The sequence below is a fragment of the Manis pentadactyla genome, chromosome 13 (genome assembly GCF_030020395.1).
Source record: "Manis pentadactyla isolate mManPen7 chromosome 13, mManPen7.hap1, whole genome shotgun sequence".
In the NCBI taxonomy this organism is placed as follows: Eukaryota; Metazoa; Chordata; class Mammalia; order Pholidota; family Manidae; genus Manis; species Manis pentadactyla.
The window spans coordinates 105,382,448-105,406,779 of NC_080031.1; the positions used below are offsets into that span (position 1 = coordinate 105,382,448).

The 24,332-nt window shown below is 40.4% G+C and overlaps 1 protein-coding gene across 9 annotated transcripts in view; it reads right to left on the reverse strand.

Moving 5' to 3' along the window:
- The window catches only part of PRELID2 (PRELI domain containing 2), a 93,096-nt gene that overhangs the window by 39,773 nt on the left and 28,991 nt on the right, over nucleotides 1-24,332 (reverse strand). For 7 of the 9 annotated variants that reach the window (XR_008993469.1, XR_005026756.2, XM_036894968.2 and 4 more), the window contains exon 5: nucleotides 18,979-19,084. Coding sequence is in view for 6 of the 9 variants with exons in the window: in XM_036894968.2 (XP_036750863.1) it covers nucleotides 18,979-19,084 (106 nt within the window). In the remaining 3 variants the exon portion in view is untranslated. Of the gene's footprint in view, nucleotides 1-10,667; nucleotides 10,792-15,741; nucleotides 18,013-18,978; nucleotides 19,085-24,332 lie in introns of those variants that run through there. The other 2 variants (XR_008993468.1, XM_036894913.2) reach the window with 2 other exon arrangements.

Here is a 24,332-nt window from a genome sequence, read left to right on the forward strand (position 1 = left end):
CTACTGACAGCCTTATGCACCTAGATCTGACTAGGGCCCCTCACCTCGGGGCTCCCACGGGGCACCCCCTCTAGGTGGTGGTCAGTGACCTAGAGGAACTGTCAGCAGGGGCTCACCTTGGGCTTGAATGAGTCCACGAACCATTATTTTACTTGCTGTTCACATCACCTCCAACAGATACAACACTGAGCTCGGCAGGGAAACCGGCTTTCCCTCGGCCCCAAGGTCATAGCAAAAGAGAAAGAACTAGAACCCAACTGCAGGAGAGAACTGGTCGTTGAGGAGGTAAGGCCCCCCTAGGCTGTGCTGAGCACATTTCATGCCTTATCTCATGTAGAGCTCACGTGCAACCGACACGTCAGTGACATGGGAAAAATGAGACTCGGATAGGTCAAGAAACTCGACCAAAGACGCTCAGCTGTATTTAACTGCAGAATCCAGATGCACACCCAGGTTTTTGCGACAATGGGCCCTTGTATACCACTTCCTTAAAAAAGGTAAATTTGTAAGTTTCTCTTCTTTAATCACCAAAAAAGAAAAGACATGTCACCTTAGGCAGAGTCCATCCTGCCATCCCAGTTATTTGCATCTACATCTGGGTGGTTTTACTTTTATGAATTTAGGGTAGAATGAGACGGAACCACAGGTAGTTCTTAGGAATAAAAGAACCTCAGCCCACTGCATGTCCTGCTGACGCCCGGTGAAGCTCCCTCGTGCAGCCGAGAGGCCAGAGGACAAACACGCACGGGCATTCGCTTCAGCACAACAGCTGCCAATTAGAATTCCTGGTTTTGTTTAATGCCAACCTGGACAGCCCTTTACTTCCCCCTAAAAGCCTTTTGGTGCTAAACATGATCAACATTTCTTGAGGACAGAACCTGGTAGGTGAGGCATCAGGTCACACCGTGGAGCCCAGGGGCCATCACGAACATGAGTGATGTGATCATGGGGGCTCGCCCGCACTCCCACCCTTCGCGGCACCCGTGGATGGGGGGGGACCATTATGTCCACGGTGAGGATAGGAAGTGATTCTTTTTTAAAAATTCTAAGCATTTAACATCACTAATTAAAAAGAGCAACCAAAACAAGAGCAACATATAAGTGACTAAAAAATAATTTCTCCATATGCAAAGAACAGTCTACAGATAAACCACCACCTGTTGTTCTTAAGGGTCAACCATTTGCAAAGGGAGAAAAGTCACCTTTGGTGCTTACAGATGAAAATGCTCTTTATGATCCCTCGCCTCCTTAATAGACGGATAAGGGGGAAGGAGAGGTTGAAGAAATGGGTGTAATAAGGCAGTTGGTACTTTTTTAAAGTTGCTCTACTATTTCAGTGGCTAACTTAATGGGAAGCATTATGGGTTAATCCCGACGATCATATCTTTATATTGTTTGGTCCCAGATATTCCTACATGAATTAGTAACTCCCACATGGGCAATGTTCTAAATCTACCAGCTGTCTCGAATGTTAAACAATCTAATAAAATTCTGCACTTCAATAAAAAAAGCTAAGGCTTATAAAAAATACATTCACACATCTTTCACTTGGTGAACTGCAATGGTGGACTTCCTTTTAAATAACAAGCATCATACGCAGTTCTGACTCTTGTTCTGAGACAGGCAATATCTGCAAGGCTGGGGGACAACTCTGATGCACACCTTGTTTGGCATCTGGGTCCCCTGGGAAATAGTTGTTAGAGGGCTGACGTGTAAGGGGGGGTGGGCTGCTGGAAAAGTAAAATTAGGGGAGCTATGCAGCCTAGTCATGAAGTGCTCACGCTAAGGTTCCGACTGCCCAGGGTGAATCTGGTTCTCCCACTCACCACCCATGTGACCTTGGGCAGGTCAGCTCACCTCTCTGTGCCTCCTCATCTATGACAACAGTACTTACCACAGAGAGCTCCTGGGTGAACTGCAGGAGGTAATGCATGTAATGTACTGAGGATGATACCTGGGGCATAGAAAGTGCTCAATAAATATTACCTATTATCATTCCTTTCTTCTTACCCCAATGGACAAAAAATTTTCTGCTTCTAAGACTACTTTTAAAAGATAATAGAATGGAAACATAGAGAGGTCTTACTACTTTTGGAAAATAATACAATAATATGTGCATTTGTTCACTAATTCAATAAATATCATTAGGCACTGACTATGCCCTAGGCATTGAGGGTAAAGAGGTGAGCTCCACACAGAAGCCTACTGCTCAGGGCAGGAGACAAGCAATATACTCAAAGAATTATGAAAACAGTCACACACCAGTAAGAGTACTTCAGGGAATCTTTTCTCAGGTAATGATACATAATACGAAGGGCTCTATGTATAAAGATGCTTCATGTGATCCCATTTATAATGGTAAAACTTGGAAATCACTTCAAACGCAATACTAAAGAAATGGTGAAATCAATTAATATAACTACTTAATGAAAGATTGTGTAGTCACTAAAACATTGGCTTTGAAGTGTAGTTACTGTGAAAGGCATTTGTGAAATAATATTACTTGAAAAAAGCAAGATATGAAATTGTACTTATACCACAATTATGATTGTTTAAAATGTGCATATAAAAGACAAGAAGGAAATATGCCAATTTGAGTTCTAGTGGAAAGATAACAGTTTTCATTTATGGAGTACTGAATGGACTCCATACGTGCAGAGGAATTTCAAGCACTGCTTTACATTCTTAATTCTCACACTCAGAGGGCAGGTGCCCCTCACATCTCACACCTACCCATGCGAGAGGACACGGAGACTTAAAGTCAGGTTGTGTTGACCCAGAGACAGGCTCCTCATAGCCACTAAACATTTATCCATGATGTCATAATGGGAAAAACATTTTTGCTCATAACTTCCTTGCATTTTTCTTTTCAAATAATAACTATGCTCTGTGACCGAATGGTCAGGTCCTGCCCCAAGCTGTTCCATGCACCTCACTCCTTTACCCCTCCTGAGTACTCTACGAGGGAGGCTCCACTATCCTCATTTTACAGATGAGGAAAAGAGACTCAGAGAATTCAATGGTCAGCCAAAGGTCACACAGCAGCAGGCCAGGCTGGGTAGTCCGCTAGCTTCAAGGAGAGCAAGACCCAAAGAACACAAACGGCTCTGTGGAAAATATAATTTAAAACACTTATGGGCAAGCAGTACCTATTCAAAAACATTTTTTTTTATTTAAAAATGTTTTGTTTAAAGAATCAAAGGGTCTCTTTGGGAGGAGTGCAGCGATTTTTGAAATTATGAAATATTCAAACACATCAAGAAGCGTAGAGAATATAAAAACCAGTGAGCTTTAGCAAATGTTAACGTCTTGAAAAATAACAAAAACTACATCCTCACCACAGGCCACTGATCGAGAAAATTTTAAATTCTATATATAGGTCTTAAATTCTTCTTAAACTGGGTGTCAGTATGAAAGGAGTTAATTAACTCTCAAAAAGCTACCATCTTCCTTGACTAAGGAAATTGAGAGAAAAATAGAAAAACAGGTTAGCTAGAATCTAAGGGAGAAAGACAGAAAGGAAATAAGGAGTCATATTCCAGGCAGCAAATGGGATTGCAAAGAAATACCACTCCAACCAGCGTGGGTTCATGACCCAAGACATCCTTTCTCCTTAACATGCAGACACTCCAGCCTCCTCCCGTCACCTGCCTGGGGCGCTGCCTGGCACCCCAAGTCCAGCAAAGGGTGGGTACAACCAAAGGGATCGTGAAACAAAATCAAGAAACAAATTCCACTGCAGAATGGGGAGACAGACTGAAGAAATCGCCACCAACAGAGGTGGGGAGAATGACCCAGGAGGGCAGCTGGCCTCCTCGGAGAGCTCGGGGAGCGTGCGATTGGCATGCCGCAGGGCCGCAGCCCACAAGGAAGTTTAACTACCGGATATACCTTTTAGAAGCTAAATTACCTTTGCAATTCAAGTTGCTCTACCCAGAATTCCATATTAACCCTGGACCTTAGATGCCTGAATGACATTTTCTTGGCCTTGTTGGTCAAACTAAGAGCCTTAATTTTAGCTCAGAGCCTAGCTGAAATCCAAGCCCAATCCTCTAAAAATTTTGATCCAAAAAAGATTTGTGCCTCAAATGCACTTAATCCACACAATCTGCAGACACACAATCTTTCTCCTGGTATTTCAATGCAGCCTGACCAGAGCTGTTTCAGTGCCAATTCTGTACCTGCCTTAGGTTTACACAGGGTACGTGAGGATTTCTATGTTCTCATTGTATTTGTGTTTGAATTTAGCACAAAAGAGTGCAAGAACAGGCTTAGAAAACTTACATATTGGTTGGAAATTCTATCAGAACAATGGAGAGAACACGGCTTCCAAACCTGCAAAGATTTCCAGTTGGGTGTGAGAATAAAGGGGCACCAGGAATATGACTGAGACACGGACGTCTCCTCTGTGTTCTAGGCGTCCACCTCGAGGTCATGTGACACCCAGTGCTGATGGAGGAGAGTCATGCACTTGTCTTGCCTCCTCGCCCAAGCTCTTCAGGGCAAAGGATTCTTCCCTCAAAGTCAGGGAGCTAAAGAACACGGCAATTAGGAGGGTGAACACTGAGGCCAGAACCCCTGGAATTCCAACCCTGCCACTTAATGGCTGATGACCCTGTGCAGGCAACTTAACCTCTGTGTGCCTCCATTTCCTCATCGGTAAAATGGAAAAGAGGGAATACCAACAGTCCCTCTTTCAGAAAGTTATTGAGAGAGTTCAGTGTTCATAAAACAGTGCAGTGGTTGGTTCATGATAAACAATAAATGATAGCTACTATTATTATTGTATCTGGCTTTCATCACTGGCCAGAACATTCTGTGTTTACAGAAGGCATGGATAAAAAAGAAGCCAATATATGTATTATTGGGCACCAATACCCCAAAACACATACAATGCCTGCAAATCTTTGTAATATGCAGTTTATTCAGCTCACATGAATAGGATTATAAAATGAAATTGTAACATCCCCACCACATGCAACCCTTGACTATCTACATGTTATATGAATTAACTCCTGAATTTTTATGCAGGCTTAAAGACTATTTGTCAAACAAATTTGAAAATCTTGGTATTTATACATTGGGGGAAAGGAGGCAACATTCAAAAAATCATACAATGTCAGGATTTTAAATTACCTCCTAGTCTAATCCCTGATTTTACAAAAAATGATAGTGAAGTTTAGAGCAACTAGTCCAAGCCAAGTGGCCATTAATTAGAGTCCAGCCAAGGCAGGGCCAGAGCCCAGATACCCTCATTCCTGGCCCATGGACTCCACACTGTACTGTGCGGAGACAAGACTTTTGATCTCTATGCAAATAATGACACCGGCAAATCTCGAGCTCAGGAAACCACTTTCTGTCATTGCAGGTAAAAGCTTAACCTCCCAAGGTTTCATCCTGTTTCATAGAAGGTGACACCCCAGAATTTCAGCTGGACGATTTAAGGGATTCCCAAAAGCTTTGCCACTAAGCAGTCTATCACAACCTGATGAATTCAAATGAGCCACCTAGGAATTTTGGATTCCTAAGTCTCGTCGCCGAAGTAAAGGCACTGATTTAAACTCAGTGGAAGGAACCAAAACTGTACCACTCACAGAATACTCATTTTTACCACAGTGTTTTCACTGCAAAGGCTACATTTCTCAGGACTAGAACTCTAGAGATAACAGCAGGATGAGCTGAGCGGATGGGAGGAGTATGGTGAGAAGGGGACACTCCTACCACTTGTCTAGAAATGCTTTGTTAAAAATCAGCATTCCTGGTAATATTTTCACAGCATCCAATGAATAAATACAGAGTAAATCAATCTACTTGAGCAGTCAAGAGTGGCATTAAAAAGTATTATCAATAGAGGTAAATTAAGAGTTGGGAAATAAACCCCCTGGAACTGGAGAGACAGAACATATTTCATCAATTCCCTCAAGTGATTCAAGTAATGGAAAGGTCCTGAAAGAATTCACATAACCAACAGGAGCTATAAGTCTCCAATGTACTCAGCAGAGTATCACACAGGTGTTCTCATGTCATACCTGTGACTTTTACTTATTCTTTTGCATGACAGTTTTATTGGTTCTTTTCCTCTATCTTGGAATTATTGGATTTTGAAATGTCCACTCTTTTTTAGGGTTGTGATGACCATGCATGTGTGTGCAGTAGACATTCAATCCACAAATAAGGAACGGAGCAGCTCAGGACAGCTCGTCCAAAGCAGCACCGTTTAAAGAGCCTGGCAGAGGACTGAGGTCAACCAACTAATGACACAAGCGTGAACTTTCAAAGTCTATCGAATAGGAACCAGAAGATCAGAGCTAATAATGTCATTTCTTCTTCACAATAATCCTTTGAGGGTCGAATAATTAACCCTGCTTTCCTAATGACAAATGGAAGTTCTAAGAGGTTAAGTCATTCCTTCAAGTCGTACAGCAAGAAAACTGAGCACACTCAGAGCCAGCTCGTGGTGGAAGCTACAAATTGGCAGAATTCTTTTCGAAGGAAATTTGGCTATGTGCATCAAAGGTCCAAAAGATGTGCACACTCTTCAACCAAAGAAGTAGCAGGAAAAGGAAATATACACAAGTACTTATATCACATATTTTTCCCCAATATTATTATTATACTGCAAAATGGAGACCAGCAGGAAGAGCTAGTATGTGAGTAGAATATCAGTAAGGCACTGAGAATCATGTTCTCAAGGATATGTGGGGACATAGAAAGACATCCCAAGAATGTCAGCAAATGAAAAGCCAGGCTAAATAAACAGAATCATCCCTATTTTGTTTCTCAAAAAAAACCATATATACAAACATACAAAGACACCCGGAAGAAGCTATATCAAAATGTTAAATGTAGATAGACTGAGTATTAAAATTATGGTTTTTAAAAAATGATTTTAAAGTGCTTTTTAAAAGAAACAGCACAAACATGACCTCTACTGCTGCTATCTAAAATTTCTGTTTGGTTAAGTGTTTAAAAGATAATTTACTTATCATAGAACTTCTATTGATGCTAATTGTTGAAGCTTGTCTATATGCCAATTGTTTCATTTATACATCCTCACTTAATCCTTAAAGTAACCCTGTGAAGACTTCTCAGCAGAAACTTTACAGGCCAGAGGGAATGGCATGAAATATTTAATGTACTGAAACAATATTCAATCAAGAATACTCTACCCAGCAAGATTATCACTTAAATTTGAAGCAGGGAGTAAAGAATTTCCAGATAAATGAAGGCCCAGAGAATTTATAACAACTAAACTAGCATTACAGGACATGTCAGACAGACTGCTGTAGATGGAGGTGTGCCCACAGCTAAAAACTTTCACCAGTGAAAATAAACCCACAGGCAGCTATACACAAAATCAGTCAACAGACACACAAAAAGGGCAGATTATGACATCTAATACCTAAAGTGTGGAGGAGGAAGAAGAAGAAAAAAAGTACTTTTAGATTGTGTTTGAAATAGAGCAATCAGCAACTTAATATGGACTATTATATACTAAGGAAGCTATCCTTGAACGTTTGTTAACCAGAAACCTAAAGCCTATAATAGATACACAAAAAGTATATAAAAGAGAAATCCAATCACAACACAAAGGCAAACCATCAGATAACAAGAGAAGAGTATAAGAGATGAAGAAATAACACAAAGGAGCTATAAAAGCAACCAGAAAACAATAAAATGGCAATGAGTACATACCTATCAATGATTACCTTAAATGTAAATGAACTGAATGCACCACTCAAAAGTCACAGAGTTACAGAATGGATAAAAAAACAAGACCCATCTATATGCTGCCCACAAGAGACTCATTTCAGACTCAAAGACATACATAGACTAAAAGTGAAGGGATGGAAAAGGATATTTCATGCAAATAATAGGGAGAAAAAAGCAGGAGTTAAAGTACTTCTATCAGACAAAATAGACTTCAAAACAAAGAAAGTAGCAAGAGAAAAAGAAGGACATTACATAGTGATAAAGGGGTAAATCCAACAAGATGATATAACCATTATAAATATCTATGCACCCAACATAGCACCACTTAAATACGTAAAACAAATAGTAACAGAATTAAAGGGGGAAACAGAATGCAAAGCACTCATTTTAGGAGACTTTAACACACCATTCACATCAAAAGACAGATCAACCAAACAGAAAATAAGTAAGGAAACAAAGGCACTGAACAGCACATTAGAACAGATGGATTTAACAGACATCTACAGAACATTCCACCCAAAAGCAGCAGGATACATATTCTTCTCAAGTGCACATGGAACACTTTCCAGAATAGATCATATACTAGGCCACAAAAAGAGCCTCAATAAATTCAAACAGATTGAAATTGTATCAAGTAGCTTCTCAGACCACAAAAGTATGAAACTAGAAATAAATTATGCAAAGAAAACAAAAAAGCCTACAAACACATGGAGGTTAAACAACATGCTTCTAAATAATTAATGATCAATGATCAAATTAAAACAGATTAAGCAATACATGGAGACAAATGAAAATAAGCCAACAGCCCACAACCTGTGGGATGCAGCTAAGGCAGTTCTAAGAGGAAAGTATATGGCAATACAGGCTTACCTCAAGAAACAAGAAGAACTCAAAACACACAGTCTAAACTCACAATTAAAGAAACTAGAAAAAGAAAAACAAATAAACCCCAAAGTTACTAGAAGGAGGGACATAATGAAGAGCAGAGTAGAAATAAAACAGAGAAAAGCAAAACAATAGGAAAAAAAACAAATGAAATCAGAAGGTGGTTCTTTCAGAAAATAAACAAAACAAATAAACCCCTAGCCAGACATCAAGAAAAAAAGAGAGATTATACATATAAACAAAATCAGAAACAAAGAAGGAATAGTCACAAAGGACACCACAGAAATACAAAGAATTGCTGCAGAATACTATGAAATCTTGTTTCACACTGACTGGTCTCTCTAAAGGCAGAACATGTAAGGCTTTTAATTCAAGAGTTGATGTTTGACATATGATTATTAGGATGTCTCTAGTTTGTTCCAGTATTGCAGTACAAGCAGTACAACATTATGGTGTATGTGTTAGTTCCGAGGCACACACCCGGTACAGTCAGTTCTGCTAATGCAGGTTCCACACTTCAGGGCTTCCCTGTGAGAGTCCTAGTCAGAAACTTCCCTCTCCAGAAACTTCAGTTACCTTCATCCTTGGCAATACCAGAGGCTTTGATAATAGCAGGAGTGTTAAAATTGTGAATTTTCACTTGTGAAATCAGTAGCTTGCTAACTAGCCTAATGGATGCTAGAAATGGACTCTCATTATTTAATTGGCAGAGATTAAGATACGGGAAATGGAGATATTCTAGAGAAGCACCTGTCCTCACACAATGAGGATGTTAGTCTCTATCTAGCAAGCCCTTCACCTGCCAACTGCTGGATCAGGAGATTCTGTCTGCCTGACGCTATCTATAAAATAGCTAAATCTTGCCTTTGGAATATTGTCAGCTCTGCCTTCAGTGAACTGTTGATGCGATTCAGAGCACCCGGAAGGACAGAGGCTTGATGCACAAGTTTACAGGTAAGCCATCTTGTGCCTACTTAAAAATAAATGATTAACAAAGTGTCTGCATGTGTGGCATGATTTTTTTATAAGCTGGAAGTGAGGTTGTGAGGGTACAGCTGACTCTCACAAGCCTCTATTTATCAATTCCCATTATGTACCAAAAAGAATTTAACAGTTATGCATACAACTTGGTGCGCCAATCAGCTCAGATTGGTACGGCAGGCAGTTCCGACATTGCTTCCAGTGATCCCTGCCTCTTGGTATTCATGCCCTTGGGTAATCTCTTTCCCTTGAGTTCAGGCTACATCTACTGGCTTGCTCCGGATGAATGGAATGCAGAATAATGAAGGGATGTTATTTCTGTGATTACGTAACAAAAAAATTATGGCTTTTGCCTCGATAGCCCTCTCTCTCACTTGCTGCCATGCTATGAGAAGCTCTACAGAGAAGTCCATGTGGCAAGGAACCAAGGGAGGCTGGCAGAATCCTTCCAGCAGCCACAGGAGTGTCCTTGGAACCGAATCTTCCCCACTGAGCCTTCAGATGAGATCACAGCCCCAGACAACTTGACCACATCCTTGTGTGACTCTGAAGAGGCGGACCCAAGCTATGCTCAGACTCCAGACCACAGAAACTGAGAGACAGAAAATGTGTGTTGCACACTGTAAAATGATGGGGTAAATTGTTACACAGCAATATATAACTAAGACAGTTAGTTTGAAAAATTTATGCAACAAAACAGTAGCCAGGTTTTTCAAATGCCCATTTGGACTACACATATACTTTATCAGTGTATACATATATATGCATATACATATATATGTGTGTACACATATACATATATATTCAGTGTGTATATAAACATACACATAGTATATTTTTAAACATATGGTGTGTGTATATATATGCACAAACATGATGCATAATGTGTATATAGCTATATAACATACTTATATATACTAGTATATATACAAGAATGGTATATTTTAAGAGAATTATCTTCTGCGATTAAAATTGACTTTTGTAAAGCTCAAAAAATCACACCCCTCAGGAAGCAGCACGTGCCTCTTTAACTGCAGCACGTCTGGGCCAGACCTTCTTCAAAGTGATGTTCAAATTGTTTGACTCGCCCACATTGTTTCTCTGACAAATATTTCACATGCTGTTGAATTCCATCTCTCTCTGCTCCAGCCTCCCCATCAACACAGTAAGAGTAATGATGGAACTAGCAATGGGGCCTTGCCAGGAGAGCGGCTGAAATAACAAATTATTTTATCACACATAGAAAATGTATTTCACAAACTTAAAAAAAAAACTTGTATGTGAGTGCATAATGAGAACTTCACATTTCCACAGCATGTGCAGTCATGTCCGAGTACTCAGATGACTCACTTGATGACAAGACTGTCACCACCCATATCATCTCCTGGCCTCGCCCAGGAAAAAAAATGTGGGATTTGCAAGAACCACATGGGAGTTTACCAAAAGTGCTTCTGATCTGGCTTGGAGTTTTGGTTTTTTGGTTTTTCATTTCTCATTGTCTTCTTTTGAGTGGGGGACGGGAGAAGAACTGGTGATTAATTTGTTTTGACTTGAAGAGATGGAGGCAAAACCCTAAAGACAGTTACACCCGATGTGGCACACAGCACGCTTTTCAGTGGGAACAAGATCAAAACGAGGTGACAACTTGCTCTTTGGAATGAAAAATATTATACTTTCTGTGTATAAACAGAGACATAATGTAGTATATAGACAGATAATCGTATATCTGTGATATTGTAATTTCACAGGCTGGGGATAATTAGGAAAACCAGTGTCTAAAAGGGCTCCTTGGGGTGGAGCAGCACCGGCCTCAGGGGTGCCTGTCAGAAGCAGGGAGCCCACGTAGAGCCACTTGCCCGGGGGAATATCCTGATCTCTGCCCACTTCCGAGGATCCCTAGGTCAGACCTGAGTGGCCTGCAGTCCTCAGCTGTTCGCCATTCCCCCCGGTTGCAGAAATGTGTATGAGCCTTCCAGGTGTCAGACTCTCACCGATGCCTATCTTCCTGCAGATCTCTCTCTCTCTGTTTCCTTGCTCTCTTTTTTGAATGCGCCTGCTTACCTGGAGGCACATTAAAATATGTATTTGGCATCCAGCACACTACTTGTTCATGGCACTGTTTCAACACTTCCAACCCATCTTCTGCTGGCCATCATGGGTCAGACCGTCCCCCAGCCGATGAGATCCAGGCAGACGGAGGGAGACTACGGCAGCGTCAGGTGACAGTGAGCGCTCCCAGACCCAATGCCACCGAATGGCCCACTTGCTGGTGTCACTGGCTGAAGAATGTAGGACACACAGCTCTCACACTTCTATACACAAACTTGAGAAAAATACACAGTAATGGTACAGCCCATTGTGTCATGGACAAAGCTATCTCAAAAACAAACTTCTAAGCACTTCCTAAAAAATTTAAACACAGAATTACCATATAATCCAGCAAAAGAACTGAAAGCAGAGACTTAAACACACGTTTACACCCACGTTCGTGGCAGCACTATTCACAGGAGCCAAAAGGTAGAAGCAACCCAAGTATCCATTATTGGACGAATAGATCAACAGAACATGGTGTATACATACAACGGAATATTATTCAGCCTTAAAAAGGAAGAAATTCTAGCACATGTTATAACATGGATGAACCTTGGGAGCATCATGCTGAGTGAAATACGCCAGACACGAAAGCACAAGTATTGTATGATTGCACTTACATGAACGACCCAGAGAAGTCACACTCATGGAGATGAAAAACAGAACAATAGTTGCTAAGAGCTTGGAGGAGAGAGGGATGGGGGGCTAACACCTAAGGGCCACAGAGTTTCTGTTCAGGAAGATGAGAAAGTTCTGGAGACGGATGGTGGTGATGGCCACACAAGGAATGTACTTAATGACACTGAACTGTATACTTTAGAAATGGTTAAAATAGTACATTTTACATAATTTGTATCTTATCACTATTTCATATACTTTTTATTATTCTTCTTTTGGGGGGATGGGAATCAGGAGACCTTTACTGTAGTTTTACTTCTGCTTCTTGATTAATGATTTTGGCAAGTCAAATAACTTCTGGGGAACCCATGCTTCCTCTTCTCTGAGGCTCTGTTGCCCAAACCTGCATATCACCACATCTGTGGAGCACGGACTCAGTTGCACCCCCAAAATTCTGAGTCGGAGGGTCTTGTGTGCAAAGTCCAAATCTGGAGCCAACCAGCAGCTCGGGAAGTGAAGGTCTTCTCCACTCCGCGAGCCCAGGGCTCCTCACTTTCCACCTGACGGATGACTTTCTTGTCTCATCCTGTGTATGTCACCAACCACATCCTCACCAGCAATTTTTTTTTTTATTGAGGTATAACTGACATACAACCTTATATTAGTCTCAGGTGTACAGCATAATGAGTTGACATCTGCATGTATATATTGCAAAATAATCACCATGATAAGTCTAGTTAATATCCATCACCATACATAGTTACAGAAAATTTTTTTCTTGTGATAGCTTTCAAGATTTACTCTCAGCAGCTTTCAGATACGCAATACAGTATGATTAACTATAGGCACTGTGCTGTACACTACACCCCATGACTTACTTATAACTGGAAGTTTATGCCTTTTGACTGCCTTCCCTCATTTTCCCCACCCCAACTCTCCACCTCTGACAACCACCAGTCCATTCTCATTATCTATCTGGGTTTTTGGGAGGTGAGTAGAGGTTAGATTCCACATGTAAGTGAAATCATACAGCATTTGTCTTTCTCTGTCTGACTTATTTCACTTAGCATAATACCCTCAGTTTTGTCACAAATGGCAAGATTTCCTTCTTTTTTAAGGCTGAATTATATTCCACTGTGTGTGTGTGTGTGTGTGTATGCGCGCGCGCGCGTGTGTGTTATACCACATCTTCTTTATCCATTCATCCTTCAGTGGACACTTAGGTGACCTAGTTTTCATATCTTAGCTATTGTAAATAATGCTGCAGTGAACATGGGAATACATCTATCTTTTCAAGTTAATGTTTTCATTTTCTTTGGATAAATACCCTGAAGTAGAACTGGTGAATCATAAGGTAGTTCTGTTTTGAATTTTTTGAGGAACCTCTGTACTGCATCAGTTTATGTTCCTACCAGCGATGCATGAGGGCTCCCTTTTCTCCACATCCTGGCCGAAACTTGTTATTTCTTGTCTTTCACTGCAAGCCACTCTACCCGGTATGAAGTGGTGTCTCATTGTTGGTTTGGTTTGCATTTCCCTGATTAGTGATGTGGAGCACCTTTCCTTCTGCCTCTTGGCCACCTGTATGCCTTCTTTAGAAAAGTATCTGTTCAGATCCACTGACCATTTTTTAATCAGTCTGGGTGTCCTTGCTACTTTCTTTTTGTGTGTGGTACAGGACACTGATCTAGTTCTCCCAGTGCAACTTACTGAAGAGACTGTCATTTCTCCATTGGGTATTTTTAGCTCTTTGGTCATAAACTAGTTGGCCATGTATGTGTAGTGTCTTCTGGGCTCTCTATCCTGTTTCACTGATCTGTGAGTCTGTTTTTAGGCCAATAGCATACTGTTTTAATTACTATAGCTTTATAATCTCTTTTGATTGGGGCATGTGATGCCTCCAGCTTTGTTTTTTCTCAAGATTGCTTTGGCTATTCGGGGTCTTTTGTGGTTCCATACACATTTTAGGATTATTTGCTCTATTTCTATGAAAAATGCCACTGGAATTTTCTTTTTTAATATAAAATTATTTTCAAAACAAATAGCATAACAACAAATCCATAACCTATTAAAAACAGAAAAAGATTATGTTGTTATAATAAAAGTGGTAGAAATGCCAGGTAAACACACCCTCAAGTTGCATGGCACTCTGGAAGTAAGGCCAGCAGGAATCTAGACAAGAACAGAGGCTGGCAGCTCTGCACAGGGGGAGGACACTCTCGAGCCACTCAAGCCCATTTCAAGTCACAGCCAACATCACGGCCCCCGTTCCTCAGACCGAGGCCACGTTCTCCCATTGCAGCAGGCTCCCTGCTTCTGCGCTCCTGCATTCTCACTGGACTTTCCACGTCACCTGGCCCTGGCTCTATCAAGCACACACATCTCGCCCCACACAAGCAGTGTGAGTGCAGAGCCCATGGAGGGGGGACTGTGAATCATCGTCGGCTCACTCTGGAGTCATAGAGGCTTGGGTTCGAATCCAAGGTTCACTACTCACTAGTTCTGTGACCTTGAGAATTTTACTTTGCCACTTGGGACCTCAGTTTACCTGTGGGTATAAAAAGAAAAACAGTTCCCATCTCACAGGGCTGTTTAGAAAAGTAGCTGAGGTAGTGCATGCCAGGCACAGTGCTTGGCATCCAGGAAGCTCTTGCATACCTGTGGTTATTTTAATATCCTCAGCACTGATCACAGTGCTGAGCCCTGAACACCAAGTGGGGCCCAAAAAATTTTCAGCTTCAGCAGCTGTTTATTCATTGCCTGTCATGCTTTGCCCTCTGAGCTAAACATTTGGGAAGTAAAGCCCTAGAAGGCAGTCTCTACCCTTGTGAATTCCATCTTATTTCTGCTTGTGTCTCCAGTGTCCCACCAAATGCCCGGCACACAGTTGATACCTGGCACGCAGCTGAACTGAACGTCAGAGTTTAAAATCTAGTGTGCATTCACATGAGTCCGAAAAGAAAATGTATCCAAAAAAAGAAAGTATGAACAAGAAGCATGCGAGTAGGAATTTTTTCGAACACCTTATGTATGTTTGACCTGCGTTCTTCAATTCACTGAAAGCTTTCAACAAAGCTTTCATCCCGATCTGCAGGAATGCATGAAATTCTCACTCTGTGGACAAACTGAGTTAGGATCCGAGGAGCAAAGTGACTTGTGCAGGACCACAAAGACAATGAGCTTTAGCGGGTCTTAAGGCCAGAACTGTGTCTCAACTTCTGTTCCAAGAGGAAAGCAGGATCTCAGCAATGCAGGAAAAGCCAGCATTTGGGTCAGAAAGGCCCCAGAATTGCAAGTCACCTGGGAATGGTGAAGGGGGGAGAGAAAAGCACTAGAACAAGGCCCCAGAGGCAGAAATACACCGTGACCTCCCCTTGGGGGTCCACCCCTAGAGCCAGTTTTCAATCTACAAACAGAGAGACATAAACTTATTGGGTGCCTAGTTCTACTTTTTCTGGGGGAAAAAAAAATAGATATCAGATCCATCTTTAATTTCAGGGGTAAAGTCCTAAAGTGAAAACTGCCCCCTAAAACACTCTCACAATGTCTTCCACAGAAGCCATCTATGCCAACTGGGCTGTGGACGTCTGTCAGGAAGTCAGGCTGATTCCAGAAAACATCACCACTAGGATAAAAGGTAAAAGACACTTAAGCATGAGTGGATCCTAAAACTGAAAAGCTAACTAATTAAACTAAGCCTCTTAAAAAGAAAAAGTCACGTCAAAAAAGGAAAAGCTAGCAGGAAAAATATATTCTGCTAAGCATACTAGGTGAGAATACGGAGGAATCCCTTGGGTTCCTCACTTTAAAAATTTTTAAATCATTTGATTTCCAGATAATATTCATCAGAAACCAACCGGCTGTGCACTCTGTCTCCCTTCTACTCATTCCCGATAAATGTATGAGCGCTGTCCAAAGTACTACGGGTTAGGGGAACCAGGATTAAAATTAACACCCCCTTTCTGCCATCAAGAGCAAAGAATCTACTGTGAGACCAGTAACCTTGGCCAGAAAGATTTGGGAATATCTGTCCCACCCCAACACCCCTACTTCTGGGAAGTGACACCCTGAACCACTTGTGGTACAGAGTAAGCCCTTATGTACAACCCGATGTCTACCCTCCGGGACATGCCTGACCTGTAGAAGACTAGTAAGAGTCCCTTCCAGAGAATCTGAAAATGCAAAAAAATTAGCAGACAGTCTCTTTGTTGGCAAGAACTCCACATAACGTGCACACTGTGAAGTGGGGGCTACGGAGGCCCACATCACATTGCAAAGCCTACGAAGCAGAGAAAGCCAGGCTGCAGAGAAAGAGAATAAAATAGATGCACAGTCTTACAGACAAGACCTAAAGAAGGAATACTGCCTGGGTTCCTGGCAGCTTTCAGTCCAGCAAAGATAATTCCAAAACCTGCCTACCCACCACCCTTGTACCCTTCCTACATAATTGGCCTAAAGTAGTTTCTCTTCATTGCAACCAGAGCGCCAATAAATGCAGCGGGAGTAAGAGCACACACAAGCTCATCTTAAGCACAGCATGTGCTGAGTCAGCAAACATTCTGCTCCACTCATCTGAACACGTCCTGCATAGTGAAGTGTCAAGCAGTAAGACTTGATGACAGATGGAGATCTGAGTCCAGCCTCTACCCTTTCCAAGGTCTCCGACCTTGAGTGAATCTATTTAGCCCACACTTAACACGATGTCTAGCACAAAGCAGGGGCTCAGCATAGATCAGTAAAAGAAAGGAAGGCAGGCAAGCAGCCATCCACATATTAGCTGCGTTATCTCTTCATGACATTTCTCATCGATAAAACGGGACTATAATACCTACTTCATGCATCTCACGGAATCAGACCATACACAACCACCACACAGTAAAATGTCATCAACAGATGCAGATTGATGGAAAAGTCAAATGTCCATCAGCGGGACAGACCCACTTGGATTAATCAAACAATATTTATTTGACAAGCAGGGGTTGGCAAACTATAGTTCACAGGCAATATCCAGCCCACTACTGTGTATGGTCCATCAGAGAAAAAAGAGTTTTACAACTGAACGTTTGTAAGTAATTTGATGGTCAGGAACACTCACTCTCCCAATTCAGCTAAATCTTATTCTCCCCCAAAAAATCAGAATTCCATTCTTCTAATCAATAGACCTGTATTCCAAAAAATATATATTTAATTATTATTACTATATTTTTAATTTGTCAATAAAAATGTGTGGAAATTTGTTTGCCCCTTGTTATAAAACACCTCCATGTATCTCTAATTTGCCACCTGGCTCACATAGTCTAACATACTTACTTTCTGGCTCTTTACACAAAAAGTTTGCCGATCCTGACCTAAACAATGTACAAGAAATCAACTCAGCAGGGACATAGCAATGAAATTATTTTTCTCATCAGCCCCATTATTTTTAGAGAGCAATTTCTCAGAACATGGAGGTTTTTACAAATACATGTTTTGCAATATAGCGCAAAAACCTGCAAACATATCTGTGTGAATGAAGATTACATCAGACCTTCCAGAAGCTCAACTACCCCATTCAAGGCCAGTTTAAGCAGACTGGGCAGTGTGGGTGCATATTCTACTGGGCCAGGAACATGTCATTGACCTCAAAGGTATGGCTATGGAAGACAGCACAGTACCAAGTATTCGTTCATTACCCTCCACCTCCCAGACTACCAAGCACAGTCCAGGTTCCTTCTTGAGCCTAATCTGCAAAACGGGAACAAAGGTCCATAGTCCAGAAAAGCTCTGGGTCATAACAACAGTTCTTTAGTCCGGCCTCGAAGCCTATCCCACAAAACAAAACAAGGTAACATATACAAAAGTCCTGAGTATGGAAGTAAGTGATTACACTCATCATCACAATTAATAATAATAACAAAAACAAAAGTATTATAAATAAAACTAATAAAAATAAAATGGTAATTTAAAACACTTCACAACACCTGCAATAAGATAGAAAAATGCATACGGAATGCACCATGCCCTAAAGGAGCTTTGAAAATAATGCTGTGAGGGCAAGAAAATAGGATATATAGATCTCTATATTAGGCAGATTAAAAACAGAATAGCTCTACTTAAAACAGAGTATACCAGACCTTAGAAGGACAAGGTGGCCTCTGAACCACGTTCATGGAAACCTCAGCTCCCGGGCATACAGAGCTTGAAAAACCACAAGAATGGGCGACCTGGAGCTTCAGGTCTCTGTGTCTTCCTTACCCACAAAATTGGGACAACCGTAATAGTTACTTCAAAGGTTTACAAGCATTTAACAAGAAGATAAATAAAAATTATTTTTACAATGAGTAGCACATGGTAAGTGCCCAATTAAATATTAGCTATTATCTTTTATATTAAATAGTTGTCATCGTATTGTATATAATGCAAACATAATTATTCATTCTGATTATTTCTCTTAATTAGACTGTAAGTATTCTCTATATTATCACATACTCTTTGTTGGTATATTTTTAATTTAATGGGCCACAAATAGTACTTTGGTTCTACTTTGATATAGATTTATGTAATAATTAGTGGGGGTAATAATTTTCGCACACATTTGTTTATTAACTGTATTTTTTCTTATTATGTCTGTTCATGAGCCTTATTCAATAACCCAGTGGGAATCTCCATGGTTTCTTAAAATTAGTGCTGTTCAAAGTGGAACAAGATTACCTTCTGGGCACCCTGTCTTAAGAACGTGCTGGCGAAAGTTTCCAAAATGTAGTTGAGAAAGCCGGCCCCGGTGATTGAAATCCTGCCTCTTTGAATGAACTCTGTCCTGCAGAAAACAGAAATATACATCACTGATATCATCCTATGTCGGGATATTTAAACTACAGAGATTCCAACAGCATGTAATCAACACAAAATAATCCCTGTAATAATTCAATAATCCCCTGTTACAACAAAAGAATCTGTTAAAAAGAGACTTACAGTTTATATAAGTAATAGTCTTATTCAAATTAAAGAATATTTGTTCCAATTGTGAACAGTAAATTTTAAAAGGTCTCACCTTTTATTGTAACTATGAGAAGTGATTTCATAAAAAAAGGTTTAACTATGAGAGGTGATGGATGTGTTAACTAACCTTACTGTGGTAATCATTTCACAGTATGTACATATATCAAAGCATTCTGTTGTATACCTTAAACTTATACAATATTATATGTCAATTATACCTTAATAAAACTGAGGGGAAAAAAATAGTGCAATATTCTAATTAAAGTAACCATAGAACTAGGATTTCTAGTCATACCTAAAAAAAAGTTACACAGTAAAACCGTGATAGTCAGGAGTTCTATATTCTACCTTAAAATGTTGCTCTACTTGGCCCACAATAAACAAACTTAACTTATTCTAAGTAAAAAAAAAAAAATATATATATATATATATATATATGTATATATATATACACACACACATATATACATATATACATTTTATGCTATAAAATGCCTTTTTTAAATTGAGTCTGAGACAATTATCAGCTATATGATCTTGGGTATACTACTTAGAGTCTCTTAACTCAGTTTCCTCACATATAAAATGTGAATAACCATAGTTATCTTCCTTTTACAACTATTTTGAAAGTAAATATACAAATAACAGGAAGAGGAACAGCTCCTAACCCAAAAAGAGCAGTTCATTAAATGTTAGCAACTATTACTAAAGAGAGACCACTACCCCACTACCCTATTTAAAGTTCTATCAACATTAACTACCTCCCTTCATAAGGTAGAGACTGGATAATAAATACTTGAGAGTGACGTCAGAAAGACAGCAGAGGATGTTTTATTGCCCTTGTCTAGCTCGGATTAACACACAGTCTACAGGCACACACCTGATCATCTACATTTGCTCTCTTACAACACTAAACTATGTTTTCTACCTTTATCTTGTATCTACCTACCACTTCAGCATTTTATTAAAAATAATAATAATAAAGAGAGAAATGTGGTATCCACATATAAATCAAGTATAAAAACCAAATGAGTATTCATATTTGAACTGACTGTTTATAGTTCATAATGCATGAGCAAAACCGTAGGTTTCTGTGATGGCTGCCCTTGTACTGTTCACCATGTAAGAACTTATTCATTATGTAAGAATTTGTTCCCCATGTAAGAACTTGTTTGTTATGCCTCAGAAGATTGGAGACTGACAAAAATTAGGCTTGGGGTGGATTAATGATTGTGCATTGAGCATTGACTCCCCTATACAGAATTTTATTGTTGTTAACAACCATTTGATCAATAAATATGAGAGATGCCCTCACAAACAAAAACAAAAACAAAAACAAAAACAAAACAAAAGTACACAATAATAAGTAACCGGGATGTGATGAATATAGTCAAGATATTGTAACAGCTTGGTATGGTGACAGCTGGTACCTAGAATTGTCATGTATATAAATGTTGAATCACTATGTTGTACACCTGAAACTAATGTAATGTAAAAAAAAAAACAAAAAAAAAAGAAAGACAGCAGAGCAGGAAGCCCTAGGCCCTCATTCCCTCACGGAGGTTCTGACTCAACAACAATACAGGGACCACACTGCCTTTGGGAGAAATCCAGAAACGAGTTAAGAGGTTTCAGCACCCAGACGAGGGCAGAGTCGAGAAGAACCACACCGACATGGGTGAGGAAGTCTGTTCATTTCCCCGCCACAGCCCCCATCCACCCAGCTCAGCACAGGGTGACTAGGGGACCTCCCAACTTCCGGCTTCTCCCTTGGGAAGGAGAGAGGAGAATATTCAACAAACCTGCCCAGTGGGCAGGTGCCTGTCTCGCCTGACCCAGAATGCTAAGGAGGAAAGCAGTGCACTTCGGATGCCTAGGGCTGCTGAGGACACAGGGGAGGGTGACAGTTTGTTACAGCACCAGAGAGTCTGCGGTACCGCAGACACAAACCAGGGAGAGCAAGAGATCCCAGGCCCTTGAGAACAGAGGCAGTCCTCTTGCACGGGGAATTAGACACACTAGCCCAGAGATGATGCCTCTCCAGAAAAGGTTTGAAAGACACCCGGAGTCTCTAGCCAGGCTAGTGGGTAAAGGTCTCCCCTGCACGAAGCCAGTCCCTACACACTGGAAGAGGCGGCTGTTTGTTCACATGCTTGAATCTCAACAAAAGATCACAAAGTATTCAAAGAAACAAGAAAACATGGCCCAAAGGTACAAAACAAATCTCTAGAGACCAGCACTAAAGAAATGGGGATCTATGAACTACCTGACGAATGATTCGAAACAACAATCTTAATGCTCAGTGAGGTAAAAAGAGTATACTGACAGGCAAGTAAACAAAATCCAGAAGATGATGCATGAACAAAATGAAAATATCAACAAGGAGACAGAAACCATTTTTAAAAATTCAGGAGCTGAAGAACACAATAATTGAATTGAAAAATTCACCAGAGTGATTTGACCCCAGATTTGAATATATATAAGAAAGAATCAGCAAATCTGAAGACAGGTCATTTAAAATTATTGCATCAAGAGGAGCAAAAAGGAAGAAAAGACTGGAGAAAGGTGAGAAAGAGAGCCCAGGGGGCTTATGGGACATCACTGAGTGGCTCAATGCGCACACCAAGGGGGTGCTCGAGGTAAAAGAGAAAGAGAAAGGGTCAGAAAGCCTATGTGAAGAAATAATGGTGGGTAACTTTTCAAATTTGAGAAAGGAAATGGCCATCCAAATTCAAGAAGCTCAATGAATACCACACAGGACAAACCTCAAGAGACCCACATCAAGACACTTTATAATCAAACTGCTGAGTCACAGACAAAGAGAGAATTTTGAAAGCAGCAAGAAAAGAGTGATTTGTCACATACACAGGAGCTCCCATAAGTTTTCCAGTGATTTCTCAAGAGAAACCTAGTAAGCCAGACGTAATTGGGGTGATGCATTCCAAGTGATGAAGGAAAAAAACGACAAACCAAGAATACCATACTGACAACACTATCCTTCAAAAATGAAGGCAAAATTAAGACTTCTCCAGATAAACAGAAGATGAGGGAGTCCCTCACCATAAGAGATTTGGATGACACTTAACCCTGCTTTGCTCAGCCATTTGTTCAGCACACACTGACCGGGTGGCTGCTATATGCCAAGCCTCTCACTAGGTGCTAGAGGCACCCAGGCAAGGAGCCGGCCTCTGTCCCAGGGATCTCCCTGACTAGTGAGACAGACAAATAGACAAGTGGGTGTCACACTAGCAAATGGAAGTAAAGCATTCCACCCGAGGAAAACCACAAGGACCAGGCAGGACTCACAAAGGAACTGAAAGTATCTGAGGAGCTGCAAGTTATCTGAAAATGTGCAATATTTAGTAAGGGACTAGATAAATTCTTCCCTTAGGAATGACTGAACCATAAGGCGGGCATGGAAGATGCTAGAAGATGAGGTTAGAAGGACAAATGAAGACCAGGTTGCAAATGGTCTTCTTAGGCTGGGGAGTTCAGACTTTATCCTGAAGACAAGAACTTCTCCTCGGAGGCCACCAAGTAACAGGCACAGAGTAACAATCACACATGCACCACTGACTACATGGGTTATCGCCACTCCTTAATGCTTTTAGATGAGGTCCTTCCTCCATTTTCAGCACAGTGCCTACACTCAATAAGTTCCGTGAGCATTGGTTAAATGAATATTAATTTTTACAATCAAAAATTTTCAACAAAGTCTACTTTTTTATATCTCTGTGGAAAGGAGAGGAAAGCCACATCTTCTGAATGTGTATGAGTGTGTGTGTGTGCATATATATTTGAGCACATTCTCTGACACAAAGAAAGATAGCCTGAGAAAATTATGGATCCAAAAAGCTATGATTTTGATAACGGTAGTTATTATAACCTCTTAATTTGACCTTCCTCTAATTCTTTAATAGCAACAGCCTCTACATTTAGATTGTGCACACAGTAAAAGAATGCCTTCAGAATACTTCTCTCTCTCTCTCTCTCTCTCTCTCTCTCTCTCTCTCTCTCTCTCTCTCACACACACACACACACACACACACACACACACACACAGACACACACACACACGTCATCCTAGTCAATCAGACCTGACAGTCTAGGCAAACAGTCCAAGCAAAGTTGCCTTCACCTCTTAGATTTAAGCCTTTTGAGAATGACTTGCTCGTATGAACCTTTATCATAGTGACACTGATCTTCCCTGTCTTTACTCCAGATTAGTCAGAGTAGAATTTTACAGTGATTTTAATATTTAAAAATGAAAACTTGAGCAGTCTTAAACTCTTGGGAGAAATAAACTCTTCAGTCCTCAAGGCAAGTGTACGTGAGGGATTAATAAAAATCTCTCTTACATCATATTCTAACCAATATTTTTTTCTACACTTTTAGGAGAACTAAGTGCTCAGAAAAGCACTCTCAGGATTTGGCCACATACTAGTGAGTAACAGGGCAGTAAAGCAGGGTCATACCCTTGCCATCAACGAGATGGGAGTTTACCCTATTATATTTTAAGACGGCCAGAGAAGAAAATGTTGCACTTTCCTTCAATAACTCATTGACAAAGCACATCAGACATTTTCTTCTTATCACACACAGCTAACCTAAATCCCACATGATAGATAAGTCTTCATTTAAGTTCCTATACAAAATACAGCAGGCTGTACAACAATACACAGTTTAATTTCAGCTTCTTAAAAAAAGAAAAAAAATATGGATGGATGGACAGATGGATAGAGCTGAAATATGAACATAATCTTTGGGCATTAGAATTATAGGTGTTATTTATTTACTTTGTTCTTCTTATTACTAATTTTCTATAATAAACATGTATATTCTAGGTAGTCACCAAAAATATCAATAATGCCCTGAGGATCATTTTTGTATAAATGCAAAGCTATTCTTTAAAAGACTGCACCACCAAGAACCATTGATCTTTAGCAGAGGTACATGCAATCTTCTGATGTGTCATTCATTTAAAGTCTCATTAAATGACCTCTTGACCTTCCTTTTCCCACACTATGCAACCTCAGTTTCATATACATTTTGTTCTAAGGCTTTCT